This window comes from Scyliorhinus torazame, chromosome 21 (assembly GCF_047496885.1).
Source record: "Scyliorhinus torazame isolate Kashiwa2021f chromosome 21, sScyTor2.1, whole genome shotgun sequence".
Lineage (NCBI taxonomy): Eukaryota > Metazoa > Chordata > Chondrichthyes > Carcharhiniformes > Scyliorhinidae > Scyliorhinus > Scyliorhinus torazame.
The window spans coordinates 84,632,511-84,659,448 of record NC_092727.1 but is presented as its reverse complement, the minus strand read 5'-3'; the positions used below and the strand labels follow the sequence as shown (position 1 = coordinate 84,659,448).

Below are 26,938 nucleotides of genomic sequence, written 5' to 3'. Positions count from 1 at the left end.
AAGGAGATGGTGGCACCTATGTTGGCAATAATTGAAGGACTGGGGGCAACCCAGAAAGCCCACGAGGTGAAGATCCAAGAGGTCCAGGACAAAGTGAGTGAGAATGAGGACGAGCTCTTGGGCCTGGCGGGGAAAGTGGAGCGGCACGAGGCGCTACACAAGACGTGGGCGGGAAGACTCGAAGACCTGGAGAACAGGTCGAGGAGGAATAATCTGAGGATCCTGGGTCTCCCAGAAGGAGTGGAGGGGGCTGACGCCGCGGCATATGCGGGCACAATGATCGGGGTGCTGATGGGCGCGGAGGCCCCCCCGGGATTGCTGGAGCTGGAAGGGGCGCACCGAGTGCTGGCGAGGAAGCCCAAGGCAAATGAGCCGCCAAGGGCGATGGTGGTGAGATTTCACTGGTTTACGGACAGAGAGAGGGTCCTGAAATGGGCCAAGAAGGAGCGGAGCAGCAAGTGGGACAACGCAGAGATCAGAATATACCCGGACTGGAGCACGGAGGTTGCTAAGCAGAGAGCGGGTTTCAACTGGGCCAAAGCGGTGCTGCATCGGAAAGGAGTGAAATTTGGAATGTTGCAGCCAGCGCGACTGTGGGTTACACATAATGGCCAACACCACTCCTTCGAAACGCCCGAAGAGGCGTGGACCTTTATACTAACTGAAAAGTTGGACTCTAATTGAGGGTTTGTGAGGGTGGGGGGTATTTGAGGGTTAAAGTACGATGGTTGTTGTATATAGGGGGTCAATCATGCGCAGGGAATGTTATATGGGCTGGCAGAGAGAGACAAGGCCGCGACAGCTGCGCCAGAGGGGGCGGGGCAGGCTTTGGAAAGCGCGGGGTTCTTTTCCCGCGCGCGGGAAGAAAGGCGGGAAGGGGAACGAAGGAACGTATATTGATGGGGAGACTCCCACACGGGGGGGGTCAAAGGGATGGCGGAGGTAGCCGGGGTCAGCAGGTGTCAGCTGACTTACGGGAGTGATATGGGGGGGAGCAAAAAAGCTAGACAGGGGTCTAGCGGGGGGGGGGGGGGGGGGGTGTTGCTGCTGCCCTGGCCGAAGAGGTGGACACAGAAGAGGTGGTCGGGACCGGAGGGTGAGGGAGACGCGGACACGGGTCTGGCCCAGAAAAGGAGATGGCTAGCCGGCAGGGGGTGGGGGGGGGGGGGTGAGAGCCCCTCCAATCCAGCTGATAATGTGGAACGTGAGGGGCCTGAAGGCCGGTGAAGAGGGCTCTAGTGTTCGCGCACTTGAAGGGACTGAAGGCAGACGTGGTCATGCTCCAAGAGACACAGCTGAAGGTGGCGGACCAGGTCAGGTTAAGAAGGGGATGGGTAGGACACTCGGGACTGGACGCGAAAAATAGAGGGGTGGCAATTCTGGTGGGAAAGCATGTGTCATTTGAGGCCAAGACTATCGTAGTGGATAATGGAGGAGATATGTGATGGTGAGTGGTAGGTTGCAAGGGACGTGGGTGGTGTTGGTAAATGTATACGCCCCGAACTGGGATGATGCTGGATTCATGAAGCGCATGTTGGGGTGCATTCCGGACCTGGAGGTAGGAGGACTGATAATGGGAGGGGACTTCAATACAGTGCTGGATCCAGCACTGGACCGCTCCAGATCAAGGACGGGAAAGAGGCCGGCGGCGGCCAAGGTGCTCAGGGGGTTTATGGATCAGATGGGGGGAGTGGACCCATGGAGGTTTGTAAGACCGCAGGCCAGGGAATTTTCTTTCTTTTCCCACGTGCACAAGGCCTACAAAGGATAGATTTCTTTGTTCTGGGCAGGGCGCTCATCCCGAGGGTGGAGGGGATGGACCATGCCCCGCACTGGGTGGAAATGGGGCTGGGAGAGGAGAAGGACCAACGCTCACTGTGGCGGCTGGACGTGGGACTGTTGGCAGATGAGGTGGTGTGTGGGAAGGTGAGGAGGTGTATCGAAAGGTGCTTGGAGGCCAACGACAACGGGGAGGTGCGAGTGGGGGTGGTATGGGAGGCGTTGAAGGCGGTGATCAGGGGAGAGCTAATCTCCATCAGGGCTCATAGGGAGAAGACGGAGGGCATGGAAAGGGAGAGGTTAGTGGGGGAGATTTTGCGAGTGAACAGGAGATACGCAGAGGCCCCGGAGGAGAGATTACTTGGGGAAAGGCGACGGCTCCAGACGGAATTTGACCTGTTGACCACGAGGAAGGCGGAGGCACAGTGGAGGAAGGCGCAGGGGGAGACCTACGAATATGGGGAATAGGCCAGTCGGATGCTGGCACACCAGCTCCGTAAGAGGACTGCAGCGAGGGAAATAGGGGGAATCAAAGATGGAGGGGGAGCCACGGTTCTGAGTGCAACGAAAATAAACAAGGTATTCAAGGCCTTCTATGAAGAGCTGTACAGCTCCCAGCCCCCAGGGGGGGGAAGAGGGGATGAGATGATTCCTAGACCAACTGCGGTTCCCGAGGGTGGAGGAGCAAGAGGCGGCTGGTTTGGGGGCACCAATCGGGTTGGAGGAGCTGAGTAAGGGTCTGGGGAGTATGCAGGCGGGGAAGACCCCGGGGCCGGACGGGTTCCCGGTGGAGTTCTGTAGAAAGTATGTGGACCTATTGGCCCAGCTACTAGTGAGGACCTTTAATGAGGCAAGAGAGGAGGGGACCCTGCCCCCGACAATGTCGGAGGCGACAATTTCCGTGATTCTGAAGCGAGACAAAGACCCACTGCAATGTGGATCGTACAGGCCGATTTCGCTCCTCAATGTGGACGCTAAGTTATTGGCAAAAGTGCTGGCCACGAGGATTGAGGACTGTGTACCGGAGGTGATACACGAGGACCAGACGGGATTCGTAAAGGGCAGGCAATTAAACATTAACGTGCGGCGGCTCTTAAACGTGATAATGATGACGACGGAGGAGGGAGAGGCGGAGATAGTGGCAGCTATGGACGCGGAAAAGGCCTTTGACCGAATAGAGTGGGAGTACCTCTGGGAGGTGTTGCGTAGGTTTGGGTTCGGCGGAGGGTTTATTAGCTGGGTTAAGCTCCTTTACAGTGCCCCGGAGGCGAGTGTGGTGACGAACCTGTGGAGGTCGGAGTACTTTCGGCTGTACCGAGGAACGAGGCAGGGGTGCCCCCTGTTGTTTGCATTGGCGATTGAACCCTTGGCCATAGCACGGAGGGAGTCTAATAAATGGAGGGGGGTGGTCCGCGGGGGAGAAGAGCATCGGGTGTCGCTAAACGCGGATGATCTGCTGTTGTACGTGGCGGATCCAATGGAGGGGATGGTGGAGGTCATGCAGACTCTGAGGGAGCTTGGGGAGTTCTCGGGCTATAAGCTCAATGTAGGGAAGAGTGAGCTTTTTGTATTACAGGCAGGGGACCAAGAAAGAGGGATAGGAGACCTACCGCTGAGGAGGGCGACGGGGAGTTTTCGGTATCTGGGGATCCAGATAGCTAGGAGTTGGGGGGCCCTACACAAATTGAATCTGACGAGGTTGGTGGACCAAATGGACTTCAAAAGATGGGACATGTTGCCGCTTTTGTTGGCGGGTAGAGTGCAGTCGGTCAAAATGGTGGTCCTTCCGAGGTTTTTGTTTGTGTTTCAGTGCCTTCCCATCGTGATCACCAAGGGCTTTTTTAACAGAGTAAGTAGGAGTATTATGGGGTTTGTGTGGGCGAATAAGACCCCGAGGGTAAGGAGAGGGTTCCTGGAACGCAGTAGGGACCGAGGAGGGTTGGCGCTGCCAAACCTAGGGGGCTACTACTGGGCAGCAAATGTGGCGATGATCCGCAAGTGGGTTATGGAGGGAGATGGCGTCCTGTAAAGGAACGAGCTTGGGGGCGTTGGTGACGGCACTGCTGCCGTTCTCGCCATCAAAGTATACCACGAGCCCGGTGGTGGCGGCAACGTTAAGGATCTGGGGCCAATGGAGATGGCACAGGGGTGCAGTGGGAGCCTCGGTGTGGTCCCCGATCAGGAGTAACCACCGGTTTGTCCCGGGGAAGATGGATGGGGCGTTCCAGGGCTGGCATCGGGCGGGGATTAGAAGAATGGGGGACCTGTTCATTGATGGGACATTTGTGAGCCTAGGGGCACTGGAGGAGAAGTTTGAGTTACCCCCGGGAAATGCATTTAGATATATGCAGGTGAGGGCTTTTGTGAGGCGACAGGTCAGGGAATTCCCATTGCTCCTGGCACAAGAAATTCAAGACAGGGTGATCTCGGGTGTATGGGTCGGGGAGGGCAAGGTTTCGGCAATACACCAAGAGATGAAAGAAGCACTGGCAGAAGAGTTGAAGGGTAAATGGGAGGAGGAACTGGGGGAGGAGATCGAGGAAGGTTTGTGGGCTGATGCCCTAGGTAGGGTTAATTCCTCCTCCTCGTGTGCCAAGCTCAGCCTGATACAATTTAAGGTGGTTCACAGGGCGCACTTGACGGGGGCGAGGTTGAGTAGGTTCTTTGGGGTAGAGGACAGATGTGGAAGGTGTCAGGGAGCCCGGCGAACCATGTCCATCTGTTTTGGTCTTGCCCGGCACTGGAGGTGTTCTGGAGTGGAGTGGCGGGAGCAATATCTCAGGTGGTGAAAGTCCGGGTCAAGACAAGCTGGGGGCTAGCAATATTCGGAGTAGTGGATGAGCCGGGAGTGCAGGAGGCGAAAGAGGCCGGAATTCTGGCCTTTGCGCCCCTAGTAGCCCGGCAAAGGATTTTGTTATTGTGGAAGGAGGCGAAGCCCCCTAGCCTGGAGGCCTGGATAAACAACATGGCCGGGTTCATTACGCTGGAGAGGGTTAAGTTTGCCTTGAGAGGGTCTGCGCAGGGGTTCTACAGGCAGTGGCAACCGTTCCTAGACTACCTCGCGGAGCGTTAGAGGAAGGCCAGTCAGCAGCAGCAGCAACCCTGGGGGGGGTGGTGAACGAGAGACTGTTTGAGGGGATGGATGAGCGGGAGATAACATGGAGGGTGGGGGAAACTGGCACGTGCGGGCGAGAGCCATTGTATAAAGCTATGTAAATATACCATTTTGCCGTGTATATATCTTGCTCAATGCGATTTTGTGTTATTTTGTTACGGGGGAGTGGGGGTATTGTTTGTAAGGGGAAAAAATTGTGTTGTCAAAAAATCTTAATAAATATATATTTTTTTAAAAACAGTCATATGAGAAATAAACCCAAAAAACAAACAAAAGTACAGCTTCAGAAATGCTTTATTATTTTACTTTGGGTAATTTTATTGTGCGAGTTGATATTTCAGAGAAGCATAACATTTCAAAGTAAACTTAGTTAAAAAAAATATCATTTGCTTAGGCAAATGAAATAAGCTTTTCACAAATTTCCATTCGATAAAAGTACAAATCGCTTAAGCTATTGTAGCAACAATCATCCAAATAAAGGTTACATTCACCTGTCAGTAGCATAATCATTGTAAAACACATTCAATAAAACATAAAGGGCACAGGACTTGAAATGTGGCACCAGCACTAGTGTGCATAACCAGATTATAGAGTCTAGAGCATCATCACCAGCATTTTATTAAAATATAAGAAATGGAATCAGAATCTCTCAAGCTATACTTCTAATCCAGAAATTAAAAAGGCCCAATAGTGCAAACTGTCCTTCCAAATACACTTTGCAAAGTAAGTCTTTTAAGCTGTATGCCAACAAGCAAAAGTATTGATGATTAAAGTTTGTCATCAGCAGTGGGAGCAATAGTAAGTGACAAACTTTGAACATTACGTATTAAAGTATTTTAGCTAAACACTGGCTGGAACTCTCCGGCCATCCGGCCGCGGCGAAACACGTGGTGGATTGCGTGGAAAATCCCGCCCACTATCTTTTTCCGTAGCATATTTTAGAGCCACCACACAGAAGGTCAATCGGCCCATAGTGCCAATGCTGGCATGTCAAAGAAGCTGTCTAATTAACCCCACTCCCCTGTCCTTCCTTCATAATCTTTATTCATTATGTTTTTACTCAACTCCCTTTCAAAAAAGTTATTGGCTGGGATTTTCCAGCCACTCTTGCCAGTAGGATCGGCCTGTCATGCTGAAGTCAATGGAGATTTTAAAATGGCTCGTCACATCCGTCATGAGGAAACTCACTGTGATGAGACCGGATAAACCTCGCCCATTGAATCTACTTCCAACACCCTTCCGGGCAATTTTTACCAGAGCATGAAATGAAATGAAATGAAAATCGCTTATTGTCACAAGTAGGCTTCAATGAAGTTACTGTGAAAAGCCCCTAGTCGCCACATTCCGGCACCTGTTCGGGGAGGCTGGTACGGGAAACCCATAAAACCCATTCTGTAAAGAAAGATATTAAAACGCTGAAAAATATTGGAAACAAAATATCTTTGACTACATTAAGTTGCGTATTAATTGCTGGTAAAGTCAGTAAAGGTTCATTATGAATTCAAAAAGTTTGAATTCTCCTTTATCGTAAGTTACACTTATCCCACCCTATCAGGTCACAATAGACAATTTCAATTTAAACCTAAAGGCAATCCATTGCCACATATCGAGCCAATCCCTATGAATCCAACTAATGCACACCACAGAAAGTGGGGCTGTCAGATATGGGGTGGGACTTCAACATCAGTATCCTGCCGGCCATTTTTAAAAGGGCTGTGGAGTCTGCGCGTTCCACAAAATATGCGACCATCAGTTTAAGTTTCCTTAAGCTTCTTCAGGACAGCAAAGCCCCCGTTTCAGATTAATAGCTACATTAATATTATAACATTAAAGTGATATTTTCCATTCAAGAAATACAATTTAAAAAAATAAATTTATATATATATATATATCTATATTTAAAAATATTATAGGAAAAAAATTCTCATATATCCGATTGACAGCTCAAACCCTGTTGAGGGAAAGAGTACTATTTTTTTCCACTGCTAATGGAATATATGGTAGTTTGTACTGATGAGACCACTGTCGACCTGCACTTTAATTGTGGGCCACCAGTTTTGTTTGAGGCATACACATGGGCCATCACCACTGTTCAAATCTGCTGAAGACGTTCCATTCAATGGCTCCACAAACAATACGTTCTCATTTTAAACAGAAAGTGCCAATGCCTCAATTTCGCTACAACCCGGAGACGTATCCCAGACCTGTGAGGTCACCCCAAAACTGATACATTGCCCTCTCTCACATATGGCAGACAAAGGCACCCAAGAATATTCAGCTGTCTCGCAGAATGAAGATGGCTGGCTGGCTAGTAAAACTGGAGACGTTCTTTCAAGTCCCGATGCCCAGCCCTGGTGCAATTTCACAATTCCACTTTGTAAAATGAAGCAAGTGATGCAAAAGTTACACACAAATCTCAGAATTGACACAAATATCAGGAAATAGAAAACATCCTGCAGTGTCTCCACACAGATCACGGTGAACTCATAACAATATTTTATCCTATATTAACATGCAGAAGTATATCACGGCATTTATTTCTTATTAAATATATCCAGATAGATCTGAGGATACCTAAAATGAATTTGGGCAAATCACTTCAGAACTTCCCAGCAACAAAAATCACTTTAAAACTGACCAGTAACAAAGAGCTGGTCATATTCACGATGCTGGACATGTATAGGAAGGATCTTTTGTGATTCTCCTTCAATTTACCAAAGCTCTACTTCAGTCCTCTGTGATCCACTGTCTTGAATCTCGAATACATTAGTTCTTTCACAGAACTCAAATAAACACAATAATGTTGCCTGTTAGTTAATTCTTCTCAAAGGACAGACCTTTTAGTTTCTACTTCCCTCTTCCCATTCCACGGCTGCTTCTCGTTTCCTAAAGCTCTGCCTCTTGGAAGGGCAGGTGGTCAGGATGCAGATTCCCATGACATCGTCACCACCTTGTACCACAGTTGACACAAAGTAATGTTTTTTTTAAATGGGGAAAGAGTGCATCACCATGACCCCACACGAGGTGGACTATCTCACCCCTTGCCACATTTGACGGGATGACAGACTCCGTGTGGTGGCCAACAGTTTTGCTCTTCAGCCTCCACGGCCTGCACTATCTGGTACATCCCTGCTGAACATTGCGTTGTGAACAGCTTAAGCAGTGTCAACCGGAGGGGGGAGAAAGAAATGTCAACAGGCAACCGAGCCATTACCTGTCATGGTTGATGGCAGTATCGGTGGCAAACAAAAAGGCCATAGAGCCAATATTCTCAGCTTTTCTCAAAAGTCCAGTGTAATATCGCCTTCTATCTGCTTATATTTTTGAATCAGCTGAAGTTAATTCTGTTTCTCTCGGATAACAAAGGAGACACTAATTGAAAGAAACATTGTCCTATGTTACATTCAAAACCTACAACACAATACTAAAACATAACTGGAAGTTATTAAAAAATATATTATTGAAGCAGCAACAGAAAAAAAGCATTGGCTCAGATCTCCTCTGAAACTCATTTGCACAAACTGATTATAGGGGTGATACCGGCTTCAAAAGGTCATGTGCCTGGGTGCATTGGTTGGTCTTGAAGTAACTGAATGATGAAATCTAAACCAAAGGTGACTGATGCCAAGCATCACATAAGCGCAACTGTGCAGTCTGGTTTCTGAAGGTTAGTTCTCCATTTGCTTTGTTAAAGGATTTCACCATTGTACCTGAGCCTTATATTATACATTGTTGTTTCATGTTTGTGTGTTTGTTTGTTGTGGCTAGCTATAGATGTGAAGAGGCTCTGAAATAACAACTTAATGCCACTTATTTTTACTTGCAAATCCTGGGCTTGGATTTCCATGGATTCTCTCAAAATAATAGTAGATTTACAGGAATCCTGGAGAAATTACATGAATGTTCTATGAAGCTTTTTCAGTATTTCTGTTGTCACCAACAGATGAAGGGAGAATCTTACAACAGAAGAGGTGCCGATTTGTGCCATTGTCTTGTTTACCAATTAGTCTCACAGCTGCGCAAACCTTCTTCCCTTCAAGATTTCATCCAATTCCTCTTTAAAAGTCACTACTGAATCTCCTTTCAGTGGTCTTTTAGGAAGAAAGGACATTCCAGGTTATGACTTGCTAAAATAATTCTCCCCATCTCCACTTTGGTTCGTATGCCAGTTACCTTAAAGGTCTGTTTCTTGGTTACCAGCTCTCCCTAAGCACTATATCAAAGCTTTGTGTAGAAGGAGAACTCTGCAGAAATTCAACCCCAAAGTGCTCAGCGGAATATGGTTATTTGTCTGACAATAGCAGGCTCTCAACAGTTTTAATTCCCTAATTATGTGGGAGAGATTCCAATTAAGTTATTTAGTTTGCAATATTTAACAGTGTTGGCATCATGCAGTTATAAACAGGGAGGTGCTGTACTTGCAAACAATTAAAATGGTCGGAGTTGCCTAGTAATTTTACTGTTTGTCGATAATTAGAAGTTATATTCTTGCAAATTTTAATTCACTAATAATCCAAATTTAGGCACCGCAATTGACACAATATGTTGGGAATTTTGCACTTAAAAATAACCAGATAAGTCAACTTAACAACAAGTTTGAACTAAGAAAGTGGACCGGACTTGTGGTTTGGACTATCAATGTGATTTTGGTTATCCAAATGAGTTGAGAAAATCTGAGCCTGAAATGAAAGGTTGAATCACAGCATACAGAGGAGAGGCACAGAAAATAGTTTAGTATTTGAAATTAAGGTTTCCATCCTTAACCCTCCAGGTCCAGGAATTGCTGTAGTTGGAAGCTCGCGTGCACCTCAGGTCAATTCCAGACTCTGGGATTTCAAAGTCAGGAGAAATAGGATGTCCATTTTGTTTCACCAGAGAGAAACTAGGCATCTGTATCTGCGAATAAAGAACGAGTCAGACATTAGTGCTTGCAATCTGCAATCCAGAGACTTTCAGATCTTAGATATTAAATAGCTCACTCCTTTTCCTATGTACATAAGACTTAAAATGACAGCTTGGTAAAATTATTTAAATGTCTAAACAGGAAATAAAATCCAGATTTTTAGAATGAAGTCTTATATACTTCGGATAAGGACTAAGCTATTTCGTCCCTTTAGTCTGTTACACCACCATTCAGTGAAATTAGAGCTGATATGCAAAATAACATCGACCTGCATTTTTCCTATACCATTAATAAATTTGGTTAACAAAAATGTATCTCTCAGTTTCAAAGCTGATGATTATTTTTGCATCAACTGCCATTTGAGTCTGAAACCTCTACCCGCCTTTGCATATATATATATCGGTTTCCTAATTTCATTTCTCAAAGATCTAGCTTGAATGTTTAGGCTAGACTGAAGACTCCCAACCAGCAGAAATAGTTCCTCGCAATCTCCCTTCATGAGCTCCCCCTCCGGATTTGAAAACTTTAATGCAGTCAGCCATTAACCATCTAAATTCCAGGGAGCACCAGTTATAGGCAGTGTAAGCAGTGTGCACTCTCCTTTCAGAAAATGAAGAACACTTACCAGATTGCTGATCCCTGTAGCCACCTGGCCAACCGTAGCCCTTCGCACATCATGTACAATCAAACACTCTCCACTGAATGTGTGAATTCGAGCCTCAACCCCTAAAATAGAAATACTTTGCATTTAGTCAGAAAAAACACTGGAACTCCGGGTACGATGTACCTGCCGCGTTTCGCCCGAATGCGGCACATATCAGCTGGCAGTGCCACCTGGGTGCCAGCCTGGGACTGCCCAGGTGGCACTGCCAGGGTGCCAGGCTGGCATTTTTCCCATGAGGGGATCAGACCCGGGGGTGCCCTGCCCATGTAAGATGGAATGCCCGATCTCTTCCTGCACTGAGGCATTCCGGCGAGTGGAACAAAGTTCCAATAGATAGCATGGTGTTTCTTGGCACTGCAAACGCCGGTAAACATCCAGCTAAACTTGCTAGTTATGGGACCCTATTGCAATTTGGTTAGATGGCACCCTCTATTTCTGGTGTCTTAGCAAACTATAATCAAGTCGAGTGTGAGCTTGCAAGAATCATTTCAAATAATGTAAGTAATGTTATCAGAGTTTATTTTGCTGATTGATAGAGAATATTCAATTGTTCTGTATATTAATATCCAATATAAGTGAGTGTATGGATTTTGGACAAAGTCAAGGTTATTACAAATATTTATCATTCGACATTTTACTGAGAATAGTTTTAAATTATTTTCACTCATTTAAATCTCTGCTTTTTTAATTCTATTTGCCTGAATTATTATGATATCCTAGGTTCACCTATGTATTTTATTTCATACTTTATGGAGGCGAAATTGGTTTGGGCAATAGTGTAAACTGTAATAGCAAGCCAGCTACCATTTTACATTTCAATAATTGTTTTTTCAATTGCAGCCAAGAGTGGAAAAAATCAGACCGGATGTAAAAGAGCTAGCTGGTTTGCGATTCACTATTTTGCACTTCTGCCCAAGACTAATTTCACCTCCTGTGTCTTGATGAGGTCGTCTCAACTTTGCTTCCCTCAAGGTTCAGATAATAGTGATCAGCTCACAATTTACATCATCCAAACATTAATTCAAGTTACAGCTTGACAATACTGTAGTAGCCCCTGCCCCCTGTTGTCGATACTGTTTTCAATTGGGAGTTCTTACTGAGCGTTTATTTTACCATTGAAGAGGCTTGGCATGTCCTGTTGGTGATCCAGTCGCTGATTGAGGCTACAGCTGGCACTAAGTCCATCAGTCTGACTGTTCCATGACATTGAGTGAATTCCAGAACTGTAGTTACCACTCAGGCTGGGCATTGCTTTCTGGGAACCCTGGAAAAAGACAGTACATTCCAGGTTAAATGTCAGATGCAGCACTGTGATTTGTTGGTGTGAAAAAACTCTGTAACATTAGAAGTTAACAAAAACCTCTTTGTTGTGGGCTACCCAGCCAACTATAGTTGTCTTGATAGATAGCTATTGGAGAAACAAAATCCTTTAGTATCAACCTTTCAAAAGCTCTCCTCCTTGCACCTAAATAAGCTACAGAGAGCTGGAATTGGAGACTGCAACACTTAATAATTGCTTAGCAAAGAAGTGTCAGGCACAAGTCATGTCGACTGGTGAGATTTTGTAGGTAGCACCTTCCACTGTTACATACATCACTGCCCTATAGGAAACTGGTGGGCTTGGATTGGTTGGCTGTTTTACTTTATATTAGGCGGCCAATCTGCTCCAATCAATTTCCCACTGGGCAGATTAGGTGAAACTTTCTCCCTGATCTTGACATCCTCCTGTGTAATATCATGCGAGATTAATCATTTTTTTAAAATTACACTGATTTACATATTGTTTCCAGTTCTCTGGCATTTGTTCTTGCCAAAAATTTTAGCAATATAGCAATGGACCAGTCATACCTTGTCATAGTCTTCCATTATACTGTATGCATCGCTGCTTAACACATCTAAAATGTGGTCCTCAAATTTTTCTGGGAACACGTGAGATAAGTTGTAGAGTAGAAATTCTGAAATGTCAAATTAAACAAGATTATGAGAAAAAATATAGTCAAGACACAAAATCACTTTCAACTGCAAGCGACATTCAGGCAAAACAGATCACAGCAACAGTGACAACACCAACACTGGATAATGATTGCTTCCAAATAAGAAAATGTTGATATAAAATAGTATACTTGCAATTAAGCAACAATTCTACGGTCTCCTATACTCTTAACACATTAAAGTAAAAGACTTGCATTTATATAGGGTGCGATTTAATGGCCTCATCGCGTCCGACTTGGTGATGTGATGAGGACATTGAATCTCACGAGAGGCCTCTTGTGTGATTCGCAACGTTTGAAATGCCACATGAAATTTAATGAAATCTCGTGAGACTTCGCAATCTGGATCTTGCTCTTGCTGGGCGAGATCGAGATTAACTTATTTAAATGAGCCATTAGACTCATTTAAATATATCTATGCCAGATACTCCCAGAACTAACAGCCTTGGATGGGTGACCTCACCATGGCGTTGTTTAGCACTAGTTTCCATAAATGTGGACCTGGGCTAACAGCACAAGACGGATCTCCAAGGCCATTAGAGACCACTGGATTCTGGGTAGGGAGCTACTCTCGCACTCCCACTGGCACCCAGGCACCCTGCCACTGCCAGGCTGGCAGTGCCAAGATGCCTGGGTGCCAGGTTGTTCGTGCCAGGGATTTGGCTCAGTGCTTTGTCCCTAAATGGTGGGGCTCGAGCACCACATAAGAGATGAATTGGGTGCAGTGGAGAGATTCGGATGCCATTGTGGGGATGCGAAGTGGGGGGGGGGGGGTTGTCGAAAGATGGGGTCGGCATTTTAAAATGGCGCCCCAATCAGCGTGTACTCTGCTTGTATTGCGAGTTAAGCTCGCCAGTGCAGGAAATGATGCAAGTGCGGCCTCTGCGGAGTTTTCCTCGCCGAGGCCAAAAAAAACGGCAAAGTAGTGGTGTGGTTCTCGATGCTGCAAGCTCCCAAAAGGGGATTCTGTTTCTGTCCCATTAAATCGCGCCCATTGCATCTTTCACCAAGACGTTTTACAACACCAGGTTAAAATCCAAAAGGTTTGTTTCAAACACGAGCGTTAGGAGCACTGCTCCTTCCTCAGGTGAATGAAGAGGTATTGTCCAGAAACATATATATAGACAAAGTCAAAGATGCAAGACAATGCTTTGAATGCGAGCATTTGCAGGTAATTAAGTCTTTACAGATCCAGAGATAGGGGTAACCCCAGGTTGAAGAAGTGTGAATTGTCTCAAGCCAGAATCCAAAGATAGGGGTAACCCTGGGTTAAAGAGGTGTGTAGTGTCCTAGTTAAGTCAGAAGTCCAAAAGTGCTCCGAAAGCTAGTGTTTGAAACAAACCTGTTGGACTTTAACCTGGTGTTGTAAGTCTTCTTACTGTGCTCACCTCAGTCCAACGCCGGCATCTCCACATCACATCTTTCACCAAAGCATTTGGTGGCCAATCAAATACTTTTGAAGAAATGTAGTTACTGTTGTTCTCAGACCATTTTCCTCCAGGCTGGCAGGTGACCAACCCACAGGTTTTTCTGCCAGTGATACTCTGTGACTTGGCACTAGGCAGTGCACTGCAAGTTTCCTGATGCTGCTGCTCAAAGTTTCTAGGCTTTGTTCTGCATCTTTTCTGGCAACTAAGGTGAGGAATTGAACTTGAGGGGAAACATGAATGGAGACCGGGGGCCCCCCTTCCTGGGCAGCACTAGTGAAACAGCAAACAGCTTGCTCGCCAAGCTGAGTATTCTTACTGTGGGTACTGTCCACCAGGATTTAACCTCCTTATGATGAATTCTGACAGAAATATTCCAAAAGGAGTTTTACTCATACTGTACACTTAAAATGACAGATCTTGTCACATACAATGGAAAACGTCAAAGAATTTATCATTTTAGTCAGTCCAAAAACATTTCAATACTTGGGGATCTCGAGAAAAGAAACATTATTCATTATTTCAGAAGGCAGAAAGCAGTACATGTTACCTTTCTGCAGTTTCCAATATTCCTCCAAGGGTTTCTTGTCTGTCTCACTGTTTTGGAGTGTAGGCAATGATAATAGTGGTGAAGGAGTGGATAGGTCTTCCACATTACTCAAGGGCTCGGCCACTTCATCAGGGAATTGAATCTCCTCATCTTGCAGAAGCAGTCGACTAAAGTTACAAGCCAGCCTAATGAGGTTTTTTGAGCGCGGCCTTCTGCGGCATACTTGTGAAGAACTTTTCTTGGTCAACGTTTCCACTGGGCCCATATTGTCCACATTGAGTTGACCTCCCTTCAGGTAATGGAACCTGTGTCTGGCTGACTCCATGGCAGCTGGCACTGGCTCCGATCCAGAAGAAGGCTGGCCTTTCGTGGTGCAGTGTCCAGCATTCTGATCCGTCGACAGAGGGGTCACTGGACCGTTACTGTTGCCATCATCTGACTTAGCAGCACAAGTCATTTTCTGAACACGATTAGGCTGAGAACCAATCATTGCTCCTGCAATACACATGAAGGAAATTGAATACCAAAGTTTGCAAAACAAGCATATATTACACACTTGCAGTCCCAGTGCCCCTGCCTTAACTAGGACATGATGTGGAGATGCCGGTGTTGGACTGGGGTGAGCACAGTAAGAAGTCTTACAACACCAGGTTAAAGTCAAACAGGTTTGTTTCAAACACTAGCTTTCAGAGCACTGCTCCTTCCTCAGGTGAATGAAGACCTCTTCACTCACCTGAGGAAGGAGCAGTGCTCCGAAAGCTAGTGTTTGAAACAAACCTGTTGGGCTTTAACCTGGTGTTGTAAGACTTCTGACTTAACTAGGACACTACACATTCCACACAGCTTTAGATTAACCCTGTTGATCCCACCTTTTTATTGATGCGACAATGAAAAGGGTATCTCTCCATATGACCAGGTGACATATGAAAGTTTCATGGACTGAATCACCATTAGATTTCCCTCTCTTTCGAGGGGACTGTGTTTAACCTTCACTGAGTAACTATCCTTAAATGGTGTGGGTCTGGATTAGGGGGGAAAAGCTCAAAGTCTGGGTGTGACGGTGGCTAGTCAATATCCATAAATCCAAGCCTTGATGCTGCATTGTTTCATTTAACAATGTGACAGGAAGTTTCAATGAAAGCATTTCACAGATAGGTTTACTGAAACTCCTTCATTTAAAATTCATATGTAATTGGGAGAATATTAGCTGTGGGCTGCCTATTTGTACTGCAAAAAAAATCCTCCTTTTGAGTTATCTGGCTGATGAATTTCATCTGTTCACTGGCCACCAGAAGACTCCAATGATGCTTTCGTCAACTGGTGAGGAGATGGAAGATGCTTACAAAAATAGTGCAAGCATTTGCATTATTGAAGGTTGGAGATGAATTATTGCACTACTGAGGCAAAGTGAGCCTTACAGTGCCCTCACTTTAAAGGAGGAAATATTTATCAATAACAGTGGAGGGGCACAGTTCTGATATAAAAGGTGCTAATTTAGGATAGAGTTGAGGAGAAATGTCTTCTCTCTGAGGGTTGCTAGTCGTTGGAAATCGCTTTCACAGAGAGCTCTTGAGGCCAGGTCATTGTATGCATTCAAGGCTGGGGAGAACTGATTTTCAAGCTATGAGGGAGTCACAGGTTACAGGTGGCAGGCAGGAAAGTGGAGTAATGACCACATTCAAATCAATCGTGATCTTGTTGAATGGTGGAACTGGCTCAATGGGCCAAATGGCCTATTCTTATGATTCTCATGAAATGTCTCGTATTTTTTCATTCTTATCACGACGACAGAGATTAGTGTTTGAGTACGAGGCAGAGGTGAAACTCCCTCTGCACTTCATTAACAATGTCCCTCATTCTCAGCCTAACTTAGTTGGACACAAGCATATTTAGTCATAATAAAGGAGGCATTCAATAAGCCTCACTCTACTTACGTTGTCGCAGTATAGCTAACGCTCTGTTCACCTCTGCACGAAGTTCAGATACAGTAACTCTGTTTTTTGGATCTTTGACCAAACCAGCCCTGATCACATTAGCTGTGTGTGTACTGCATGTGGGCGGGATCTCATCCACTGGTGGATCTTGTGTCACAATCTGTTGGGAGAGAGACCAGGACGTCAATGACAATGTATAATCACACTATTACCTGTGAAGCAATGGCCTCGAATGCAATTATATAATTACAATGAACAAAATTATTTAAAGTGACAAAAGTTAGGTTCCTCAGAGGATGACCAAATCTCGGAAGATCTATTACAAACAAACATGCGAACTAGGGCAGGAGTAGTCCATTCAGCCCTTCGAGCCTGCTCTGCCATTTAATAAGATCATGGTTGATCTTACTGTCAATCCATTTATTCCCCCGTAACCCTTCACCCCTATTGTCGCGCGACGTCTTTTTTTTAATGAACAATTTTATTGAGGTATTTTTTGGTATTATAACAACACCACAACAAACAATGTACATGAAACTATAAACATAGTGCAAAAGCCGTCTCCCTCCCTTACAGGTCCCACCTTTATTAACCCCCTACTCTAAGTTAAACTAACCCCTCCCCCTGCTACTGACGATTAATGTTCCGCGAAGAAGTCGACCAACGGTTGCCACCTTCGTGCGGACCCTAACAGTGACCCTCTCAAGGCGAACTTGATTTTCTCCAAACAGAGAAAGCTAGCCATGTCCGATAGCCAGGTCTCTGACTTCGGGGGCTTTGAGTCCCTCCAAGCTAATAGTATCCGACTCCGGGCTACCAGGGAAGCAAAGGCCAGAACGTCTGCCTCTTTCTCCTCTTGGATTCCCGGGTCTTCCGACACCCTGAAAATCGCTACCTCTGGACTCAGCGCCACCCTTGTTTTTAACACCATGGACATGACATCTGCAAACCCCTGCCAAAATCCCCTAAGCTTCGGACATGCCCAGAACATGTGGACATGGTCCGCTGGTCCTCCCGCACATTTTGCACACCTGTCTTCCACCCCAAAGAATCTGCTCATCTGGGCCACTGTCATGTGAGCCCGGTGAACGACCTTAAATTGTATCTGGCTGAGCCTGGCACATGTTGCGGACGCGTTGACTCTACTCAACGCATCCGCCCATAGACCATCCTCTATCTCTCCTCCCAGCTTTTCTTCCCACTTGCGCTTCTCGGTCTGCGTCTCCTCTGACCCCATAAGTTCCTTGTAAATATCCAAAACGCTCCCTTCTCCTACCCACCCTCTGGAAACTACCCTGTCCGGAATCCCCCTTAGCGGTAGGAGCGGGAAGGTTGACACCTGTTTACGTAGGAAGTCCCGCACCTGCAGATACCTGAATTTGTTTCCTCTCGCCAACCCAAACTTCTCTTCCAGCGCCATCATACTCGGAAAGCTCCCCTCCATAAACATTATCCCCCATCCTCTCAATCCTTGCTCCGCTCGACGTTTTGTTGTTCAGACTATTGTTTGATGGAAACACCCACATGGTGTGAATCCCTGTTTTCCATGGCCCCATGGCATTAATCAAGTTTCAACTTTGGGAGTTTGGTGGTCCTGCATGATCTTTCATCTGACTGCTGTCGTACAATGAATAATGGCTCAGTTTGTGTTGGATTTTAGTCAGTCTGGTGTTGAAAGAAAAATGGGTCTTCTCTTAGCATTTCTCCGCAAAGGTCTGGGGTCTCAACCCTTTTCGCAGATCAAACTTTCATGAAGGCCATGCACAGATGCCCGATCAAAGTGAAGTCACTGAAAAGGTATAACATTACTACTGCACACTTTTGAACTCACCTTAAGGAGCAGCTGATTCATTGGTATATTTTTCCAGGGATGCCGGCCAGTTAACATGTGCAGCATCATACAAGCAACACTCCAGCTATCTGCATTAACACCAAATTCTGTGCCTGCAATAACCTCTGGTGCCATGTGCGTCACTGTACCCAGGCATTGACTGCCTAGAAGGGGGAGGTGGAAATAAAACACATTTTATTTGATAACAATTGCTTTGGAAACATGCTGGATAAACATAAAAGTCGGCAGTGCCCCAGTCAGTACAGAGGGAAATATTGGTTGCCTACCTCACCTAGAATAATATAGATATAATTCCAACTGACTTAATCAAGTTCTTTGCTGATAGGGGTACATTGCTGCTTTCAGCTAAGCCTTGGTCAGAGCCTTCGCTAAACAGGATCTACCTAAAGGTGCGGTATGAATTTCGGAAGGAGTGCACCTCTAACAATAACCCCTCCACATAATGCAGCCATGTTATTCATAAACCAACAATGGCTCCCTTTGCAGAACCATTTCCCCTGAAGCCTGCCTCTCCGAAGACATTCCGCTCCAGGCTGTCCCACCTTCAGCCCACCAGCTGCAATCAGTTAACAAATGAGCACATGGTTACCAAGTCTGTAGCTCACGAGAAAATGCTAAGACTGAGTTTAACCCCAATCCGACCCCATCTTCCTCCAGTTTCTCTCCTATATCCCCTCATGTCTTTTCCGAGCTAGGTTTTTTGTAAAGGTTTGATCCCAATGTTCTCAGCATAGATGTATAGTTAACTCTTACCTTGTGAGCTGCTCGTTTCTGCTGATGTTAATTGTGTGGAATGTCCGAAGTCACAGAGATAAACCTCCAAGCCTCGCTGTGATATCAGCACATTGTCCGCTAAGAAACATATAACATAGAGATGGTCAATATTGGGTAGAAACTTTTACAGTCAGCATGTAACCTGCATTGCCACGGCTAAAAGTAAATCTTACTTCTGCTTTTAAAATATACAAATACATCAAAGGGATTACAGTAATAAAGTTAATTTTATGATGATATTGGCCAGTTTACAAATTCACTGACTCATCAAAAATATACCTCCTGATGGACCAATAGTAATGAAGAGAATCGAATATGGAGCACTGGTGAGTCTGGACCTTACCTTTAACATCTCCATGCACAATTCCATGGGAATGTAGATGTTCCAGTGCCTCCAGCACATGTCCCGTGTAATGCAGAGTCAGAGCTTCAGGTAAAGGCCCTTTATTCACTATTAGCTGTGCGACTGATCCACCTAAAGGGGGCAAGACAGATGCTATGGATATGGAAACAAATTTTATTTGCGATACGTTGGTGACATTATGGGTCTTATATAATGGCAGAATCAATGCCATCATCTGCTGCTTTATCCAGGTACTGAGATGTACCAGCTGACTGAGATTGTCCCCATTGACCTTGGATTCAGCTGTGCTAAAATGTGAACAGAGCCCAAGGGCTCATCAGGTTATAGATGCCCACATATACCGGACTGTCGATGTTATTATTTACAGAATAGATCCAGGCAGAATAACAAAAATCTTGTTTTATAAAATTTAAGCTTGACCATCTCTAACCAATGCTAATTTACAATAAAAAGGGAGGCAATGGCATACTGGTATTGTAACTGGACTAGTAATCCAGGCTAATTCTCTGGGGACCTGGGTTCAAATCCCTGGCAGATGGTTAAATTTGAATTCAATAAAGAAAATCTGGAGTTCAAAGTCTAATGATGACCATGAAACCATTGTTGATTGTTGTAAAAACCCATCTGGTTCACTAATGTCCTTTAGGGAAGGAAATCTGCCATCCTTACCTGGTCTGGCCTACATGTGGCTTCAGACCCACACTAATGTGGTTGACTCTTAAATGACCTCTGAAATGGCTTAGCAAGCCACTCAGTTCACAGGCAATTAGGGATGGGCAATCAATGCAGGCCAAGCTAGCGATTCTCACATCTCATAAATTAACTTTTTGTTTTTCAGTGCCAATTTATCTTGGTTACCCACCAACTTACTTTTTTTATTCATTTATGGGGTGTGGGCGTCACTGAGCAGGCCAACATGTATTGCCCATCCCTAGTTGCCCTTCAGAAGGTGGTGGTGGGCTGCCTTCTTGAACCGCTGCTATCCATGTGGTGTAGGCACACCCACAGTGCTGCTAGGGAGGGAATTCCAGGATTTTCAGCAACAGTGAAGGAACAACGATATATTTCCAAGTCAGGATGGAGGGGAACCTCTAGGTGGTGGCGTTCCCAAGTATCTGTTGCTCTTGTCCTTCTAGATGGTAGTGGTCATGGGTTTGAAAGATGCTGCCTAAGGGACCTTGATGAGTTCCTGCAGTGCATCTTGTCGATAGTACACATGGCTGTCACTGTTCACTGGGGGATGGAGGGATTGACTGTTTTTGGAAGGAGTAGAAATCAAATGGGCTGCTTTGTCCTGGATGGTATTGAGCTTCTTGAGTGTTGATGTCTACAAATACGTTTTTGTGATGTCTAACATAATAAACTGTCCTAAGGAGTTCACAGAAATATATACAGCCAAATGAAAATTGACTGAGAGTCAAAGAAGACAGCAGGACACAGCGTCAAAAGTTTGCTCAAAGTGGTAGGTTTTGATGAGCTTCTTTACAAAGGAAAGAGACCCGGGTAACTTCACCAATAAAAGATAGAATTTAAAAATAATGGTTGGTGCAATATGTAAATCATGTAAGTTCAGAACAATTTAATTGATATATCAAATTTCAAAATATTCCCCAAGTCATTCAGCATAGAAAATTAATCCATTTTATGACTCCTTGAATCCAATAATGCGCTTGTCAAAAAGGAGCACTGGATGAAGCTGTACTTTCACAATGAGAGAAGAGGTGCACTCATGCCATGGTTTACATCTCACCTTGAATCAGCTGCATAAACAGAGTGATCATCTCCCCTTCCCGTATTCCCCCGTACAGTGGGACAATTCGCGGTGAGTTCAACTTACTCCAGGTCAACAACTCTTGTGGTTGGAAATTACTCACATGAATCTGGAAAAGGAGGGCAGTTTTAATGGACGATGCATTGTCAGCTAGATTCTTTGTGCGTACAAGTTTGGATACCACTAGCTTGAAATCGAAGTCAGGATTCAGAGCCAAAGGGCAAATTCTGGGGCAGTGCTGGGCAACCTGCAGTCCGGGGGCCGCATGCGTAAGGGCTCGGAGCGCAGCCCACGAGACATCTTGTTGGTTGTTGGCCATGGACAGGTTCGACAGGCTCCACTGGTTCCATCTGCATAATATTTTTTTCCTATCGGTAAGTCTAAAATGATATGCATATAAAGCAAGGACATTTGGAGTGAGGTGTGTGCTGATTGCACACATTGGCTGTGAGAGCCATGCGCTCCCTCTGCACCCAACCTAAACGTAAATATTTATTTTGTTTTTACCATTTGAAGTTGATAGTTCTAATAATATTTTAATGTTTAAACATTTTCTATAAATAGTTATGAAATATTTTGTATGTATTAAATATATTAAATCACATTCAAGGTTATTGTTCATGCCCAATTTCAATCATGTGGCCCACTGAGATGACAGAGGACCACTCATGGGGCACACTCACCAGCCTAGGTTGCCATTCACTGTGTTGAGGGATTAACACTGTCTGATTGCTAGTTTTATTATGATTTAAACAAGCAACACTAAGTACATAAATGTTACAGACGGGTGAAATACTGGGCAGGATTCTCAGGCCTCCCAACCGTGTGTTTTTCTGCTCCAGCCGCTATCAATGGGAATTCCCACTGAATCCACCCCATGCTGCTGGGAAACGTGCGGGTATGGGCGCACACCTGGCGGGGCCAGAAAATCCCGCTGCTAGCTAATGGCTGGAGAATTATAGCCACTGTAAACAGGAAAATTTGGAAGAGAATCACACTGCCACTACACTGGGCAAGAATGGTCTTGGTTTGCTAAATGCCAGTTATTTTTCTTACGCTGTGTATGTTTCAGTTTCTCAAAAGCATCTCCATTTTGCCCCAAGCCTTTTAGGTACTCAGCCATACAACCTGGTCTAAGGCTCCTATAGATACTGTGCTGCTAACAGGACAGCTGATGTTTCCTCCCCTCTCATTATAAATTTGGTGCCACCTTTTGGGCTGTTAGTTCCTCATTCAATTCGCCATTTTTCATGTGCAAGCCTTAAAGTGAGGGTTGACAAACTATTTAATTGCAAAGAGCAAAGCAGCGGAACTGAGCGCGATCCTCGCCCAACTTGCACAATCTACAAAATATTGCTGCAACATGGAGGAGGAACAGGAACCAGTCCCTTATTATCCCTTCCCAAATTATCCCTTCCCTAGCCTAGGGACATTTCACAGGGGCACCCTGGCTAAGATTTACTTAGCACAGACAGAGGATCGGATAAAGATGTTTTGGTCTACATGTCAATACTGATTTGAGCTGCTCCCCATGTGAACTATAATGAGAATTGGACGAAAGATTTCTTTCTGTATTGAATTCTACTAAAATAGCATAGAAACCCAGGTAATCCAGTTTGTGCTATTGACTCAACTACTGCCTAGATATTATCCCAAATACAATACGTCCTGTAATACAAACCCTTTTAGCAGCACAGGTAAAATTAGTGGCGTGATCCTTTGCCATATAGACTTCTCCAAACGTTCCAACACCCAGACGAGTGGAGATAAGTGACCACTGCAGGTTTTCTTTGTACTCGTCATCCACAGGAGTTAGTTTCTGCATGGTGAAAGAAAATGAAATGAAAATGAAAATGGCTTATTGTCACAAGTAGGCTTCAAATGAAGTTACTGTGAAAAGCCCCGAGTCGCCACATTCCGGCGCCTGTTCGGGGAAATAGAGAAACCTATTTCAGTGCAGCTATAATTTCTGAAAACACAACGTCAGCTGAAAAAGCTTCTATGTTTCGAGACTATAAGCCCAGAAAGTTGACCACGTTGGCTGCTCGAAATCATGACGGTTAACAGCTCACCCCCTCTCAAATGGTGCCAGTTACTTTCTTCTGAGGCAAGAGCTGAGTAGCTGAGTCAAGTGTTAGCTTGCTGAGTTGAACAGTTTCTGCCTGTGCCAGAAGTTTGGATGTTGAATCCCCACCCTAGCTAGGACTTAAGCATAAAACCCAGCCTGACATTTCAACAAAGCTTTGAGAAATTGTCAGAGGATACATCTTAAGGGCGAACCATTACACCAAAACCCTATTTGTTCAGACGGGCATGACAATATCCCATGGATATTTACTGAACTCAAGTAGGGAGCTTGCATGGTGTCCCGGCCTATACATATCCTCAACCAATGCCACCAAATGAATTAACTGGCCATTCATTTGATAATTGGTTGCCGAATCTAGTGTGCAAACTGGCTATCCCCAACTACAATTCAAAAACAAAGTTGGCTACAAACCAGAGGGTTTTGAAAGATGTGATATAGAATATAAGTGTATTTTTACTCTTTTAGGTCTTCTGAACGTCACAATCCAGTCAGAACCCAAGAAAAACAGAAAAATAGCTTGCTCCTGCATCACAGCTAAAGCCAATTAATATTCAATGAGCAGAAGGCAAGGAGACACTCAAGCCGATTCAAGCCGACCATATCGGCTGGCTGCTCCTTCAAATGGCTTGGTTGAGACCGCACCCTCCTAAAGCAGAATGAAGTAGGGTTTTTCAAAGGGAGGCCTTGACTTATCAAACTACTCTCATTTATCCTTCCTGACCCTAATTAAGACCTCAAGAGATGTTTAACTGGAGCAAAAGCTACATAAAATGAGAGAAGATTTGGTTTCCCCTATTCTCTGATGTCTTAAATGATGGTAATGAGTCAGACTGGAGTGCCAGCATTGCAGTAAACTACAGTGTAATTTAGCACCTTGTATGTACTTTACATACCTCATGTTGAAGGATGCCCTCGTTGGTTTCTGGAAGCTTTTCCTTTTGTTTCCACCCTTCTGAATATGTTGCCCACTGTAGTGCATGGTTTCTCAAGAATTTCAAACTGTCAGAGGTAACGTGGTCCTTCCCACCATCAGTTTGGAAGGCAGAAAACTGTGGGGGAGAAGTCTCTTCTGCACTTATCGAATCGGGAATGCGTATTCCAGTGTCCCCTCCCTCATCATTGATGTAGAGCATGGCCACATTATTTTTCAAACATAGTTCCTGTTTTTTGTGGCAGGCGCGTGTATCAATTGGATGCTGGTTCAACTCAGGCTGTGGCACTTTGTCCATGCTTGGCTTCCATGCAAAGTTCTTTCCCATTTTTGGATAGGCCACACTATGCACAAGTCCACCATTTTTCATGAATGATGAGGGTATGGGCCTGACGTTGGATTTCTTCACTCTGCCCTCGAAGTGTTTGATATCGAAGTACATATTCTCAATCCTTTCATCTTCCCAGAAGCGGTTCTGCAGGCCCAATCCACAGAACCCACGTGAATGCCTCTCGGCCACAGTGAGGTGAGCTTGTTCAAGCTCACAACGGCTACTGCCACTGCTGGTGGTGCTGCTGCAAAAATCGGAGGTGCTATTTTCTGCATCATCTTCCTGAAAATAAAAATATTAAACTTCACGAATCGAAGGATCAAGATCCATCATAAATCTGCAGGACCATTACAGAGCAGTGAGTGGAATTAGCAGAGGACTCTCATTTACAAAGCTCGCTTTACAAAGTGGGAGGCCATACATGTAGCCTTTTTATTCCACGACAAAAGAAGGGTGAAATCGAATTGAAGAAATGCCAAGAATTTGGGGCTGAATTCTCTGCCCCGCCGCGCCACATTTCTGCCCTGACCCGCCGGCGGGCTCCATTATGTCAGCCGATCAAAGGGTTTCCCACTGTGGGGCAGCCCCACGCCGTCGGGAAACCCCCGGGCCCCGGCAAAATGGAGAATCCCACCGGCGGAGAATTCCGCCCTAGATGAAGGCAGAGAGTTGGTGTTACCAACCTTCCAATGTTCTCCTGGAGCCTACACGAATTAAGGATTAATTTCCCAGCTACTGCAGCAAGCAATCCTGGAGGAAATTCACATGGGTATTTTAAAAACATTTTTTAAAAAATTTCTTTGAACACTCTTATTGGATAACTAATTAACAAGAGTCAGCCCACATTTCTGGAGAGAACGAGGGTGACAAGTAAAGCAACACTTCGATTTGAAACGTTAATTCTGCTTCTAATTCCACAGATGCTGGCTGACCTGCTGAGTATTCCCAACATTTTCGGTTTGGATAAAAGGGCAAATTGGGATCCAAGTCCATTTTAGAAATGTGTAACCATGGCTCAAGACCATCGCAGAAGGATAACTGCGGATCTATCTAAAACCCGAGCATAAAGTGAGGATTGGAGAAAGGACGTCACATACTTGTACTGGTATTGGAGGGCAGCTCTCCTGCTCAGGGGTCTTTGATCGCTTTTGCAAAGTTTTGGTCCTGCCTTTGACCTTATGTTTGGATTTCCTCTTCCCATGCTTTCTTCTGGGATGCTTATTGAGCCCTCGATCCTGTTGGAACTGAGGCAGTTGCCCTTCGACCACCTTAGCCACATTGTTTGGAAAACTTTCAGGACTCAACCTTTCTGCATGGTTACTGGGAAAACAAAAAGATCTGGTCAAATAAATAACAACTGAGTTGATTGTTATTGTGCTTTTCTCACAGAATTCATTTTTAATATGCTCTACAGTATAGCCCTACAAATTTAAAGCTACAATGTTCTCAATCCAATACCACTATTATTTTCAGATAGGTTTTCAAACTTTTCTTTTAAATAAAAGACACGCTTCATAAATTGGCTTGTTTAAAAGATGAGAAATGATGTAAGTGAGGTAGTTAAAATGATTAAATAACTTGATAATTTAATTATAGAGAAACTATTTCATCTGATGGGGAAATCCAGAACAAGAGGCACAATATTAAGATTAGAACGAAGCGGTTCAGAAATGAAATTCAGAAGCACCATTTTATACAAAGGGTAGTGGAAATCTGGAACACTCTATCCCAACTCTGTCCCCACGCTCTCTGTGATGCGGAGGTCAATTGGAGCTTCCAAGACTGGGACTGATAGATTTTCACTAGGCAATGGTACAAAGGGATACAAAGGTGGGTGAATGGATTTGGAGCAATGGTTTGTTTGAATGGTGAAACAGGCCAATTTTTGTATCCATGTACTTTCTAATCCACTGTCACAAGGCTCCTTTCTCAACTTGCACACCTGGGATAGACTTCCACTGTCCAATAAGCAAGCTGCTTTTCACAGGAACCTGTGTTACTTTCTGAATTTCTCTTTTACCATTACCAGTGCTATCCCTCAGTAATCGTGCATCACTGAGCCATTGTGATATCCCATGACATTAGCTTTTATCCTGTTTCAGGAAAGCCCTTCTCCTCCTTTAAACCAGGAACAACTGTATTGATGATGCACTTATCTGCAAGAATGTCTGAAAGCTTCTTACCTGTAACTGTTCGGCGTTGCTATAAATTGCGGCTTCTCACAACTGGGAATGAGCTTCTGGTTCCCGACACCTATAAAGACAAATTACCTGTTACACTTTGCGTAAAAGGCAGCCTGCAGCCAGCACAACTCCGGAGTGCCATATTAGTCCAAACAGAGGAAGTTGCCCCAACTAATTTACAAAGATTATTGCGTGCAGCCAACTTCATTTCGATTTTGGGGGGGGGGGGGGGGGGGGGGGGGGAGAAATGGGCAGCAATTGCGGAACTAATGACATTTAA

The 26,938-nt window shown here is 45.0% G+C and overlaps 1 protein-coding gene across 2 annotated transcripts in view; it reads right to left on the bottom strand.

The window, feature by feature from the left end:
* Window positions 1–5,170: 5,170 nt before the first annotated feature.
* The window catches only part of map3k14a (mitogen-activated protein kinase kinase kinase 14a), a 72,486-nt gene continuing 50,718 nt past the window's right edge, over window positions 5,171–26,938 (bottom strand). For both annotated transcript variants that reach the window (XM_072487002.1, XM_072487003.1), the window contains exons 3-16: window positions 26,659–26,728; window positions 25,573–25,795; window positions 24,107–24,757; window positions 22,806–22,943; window positions 21,104–21,233; window positions 19,333–19,464; window positions 18,969–19,067; window positions 18,195–18,358; window positions 16,364–16,523; window positions 14,430–14,924; window positions 12,310–12,416; window positions 11,575–11,725; window positions 10,423–10,523; window positions 5,171–9,790 (exon numbers count right to left, since the gene is read on the bottom strand). In XM_072487002.1, the coding sequence (XP_072343103.1) occupies window positions 9,626–9,790; window positions 10,423–10,523; window positions 11,575–11,725; window positions 12,310–12,416; window positions 14,430–14,924; window positions 16,364–16,523; window positions 18,195–18,358; window positions 18,969–19,067; window positions 19,333–19,464; window positions 21,104–21,233; window positions 22,806–22,943; window positions 24,107–24,757; window positions 25,573–25,795; window positions 26,659–26,728 (2,786 nt within the window). In that variant the 3' untranslated portion in view covers window positions 5,171–9,625. The remainder of the gene's footprint in view (window positions 9,791–10,422; window positions 10,524–11,574; window positions 11,726–12,309; window positions 12,417–14,429; window positions 14,925–16,363; window positions 16,524–18,194; window positions 18,359–18,968; window positions 19,068–19,332; window positions 19,465–21,103; window positions 21,234–22,805; window positions 22,944–24,106; window positions 24,758–25,572; window positions 25,796–26,658; window positions 26,729–26,938) is intronic.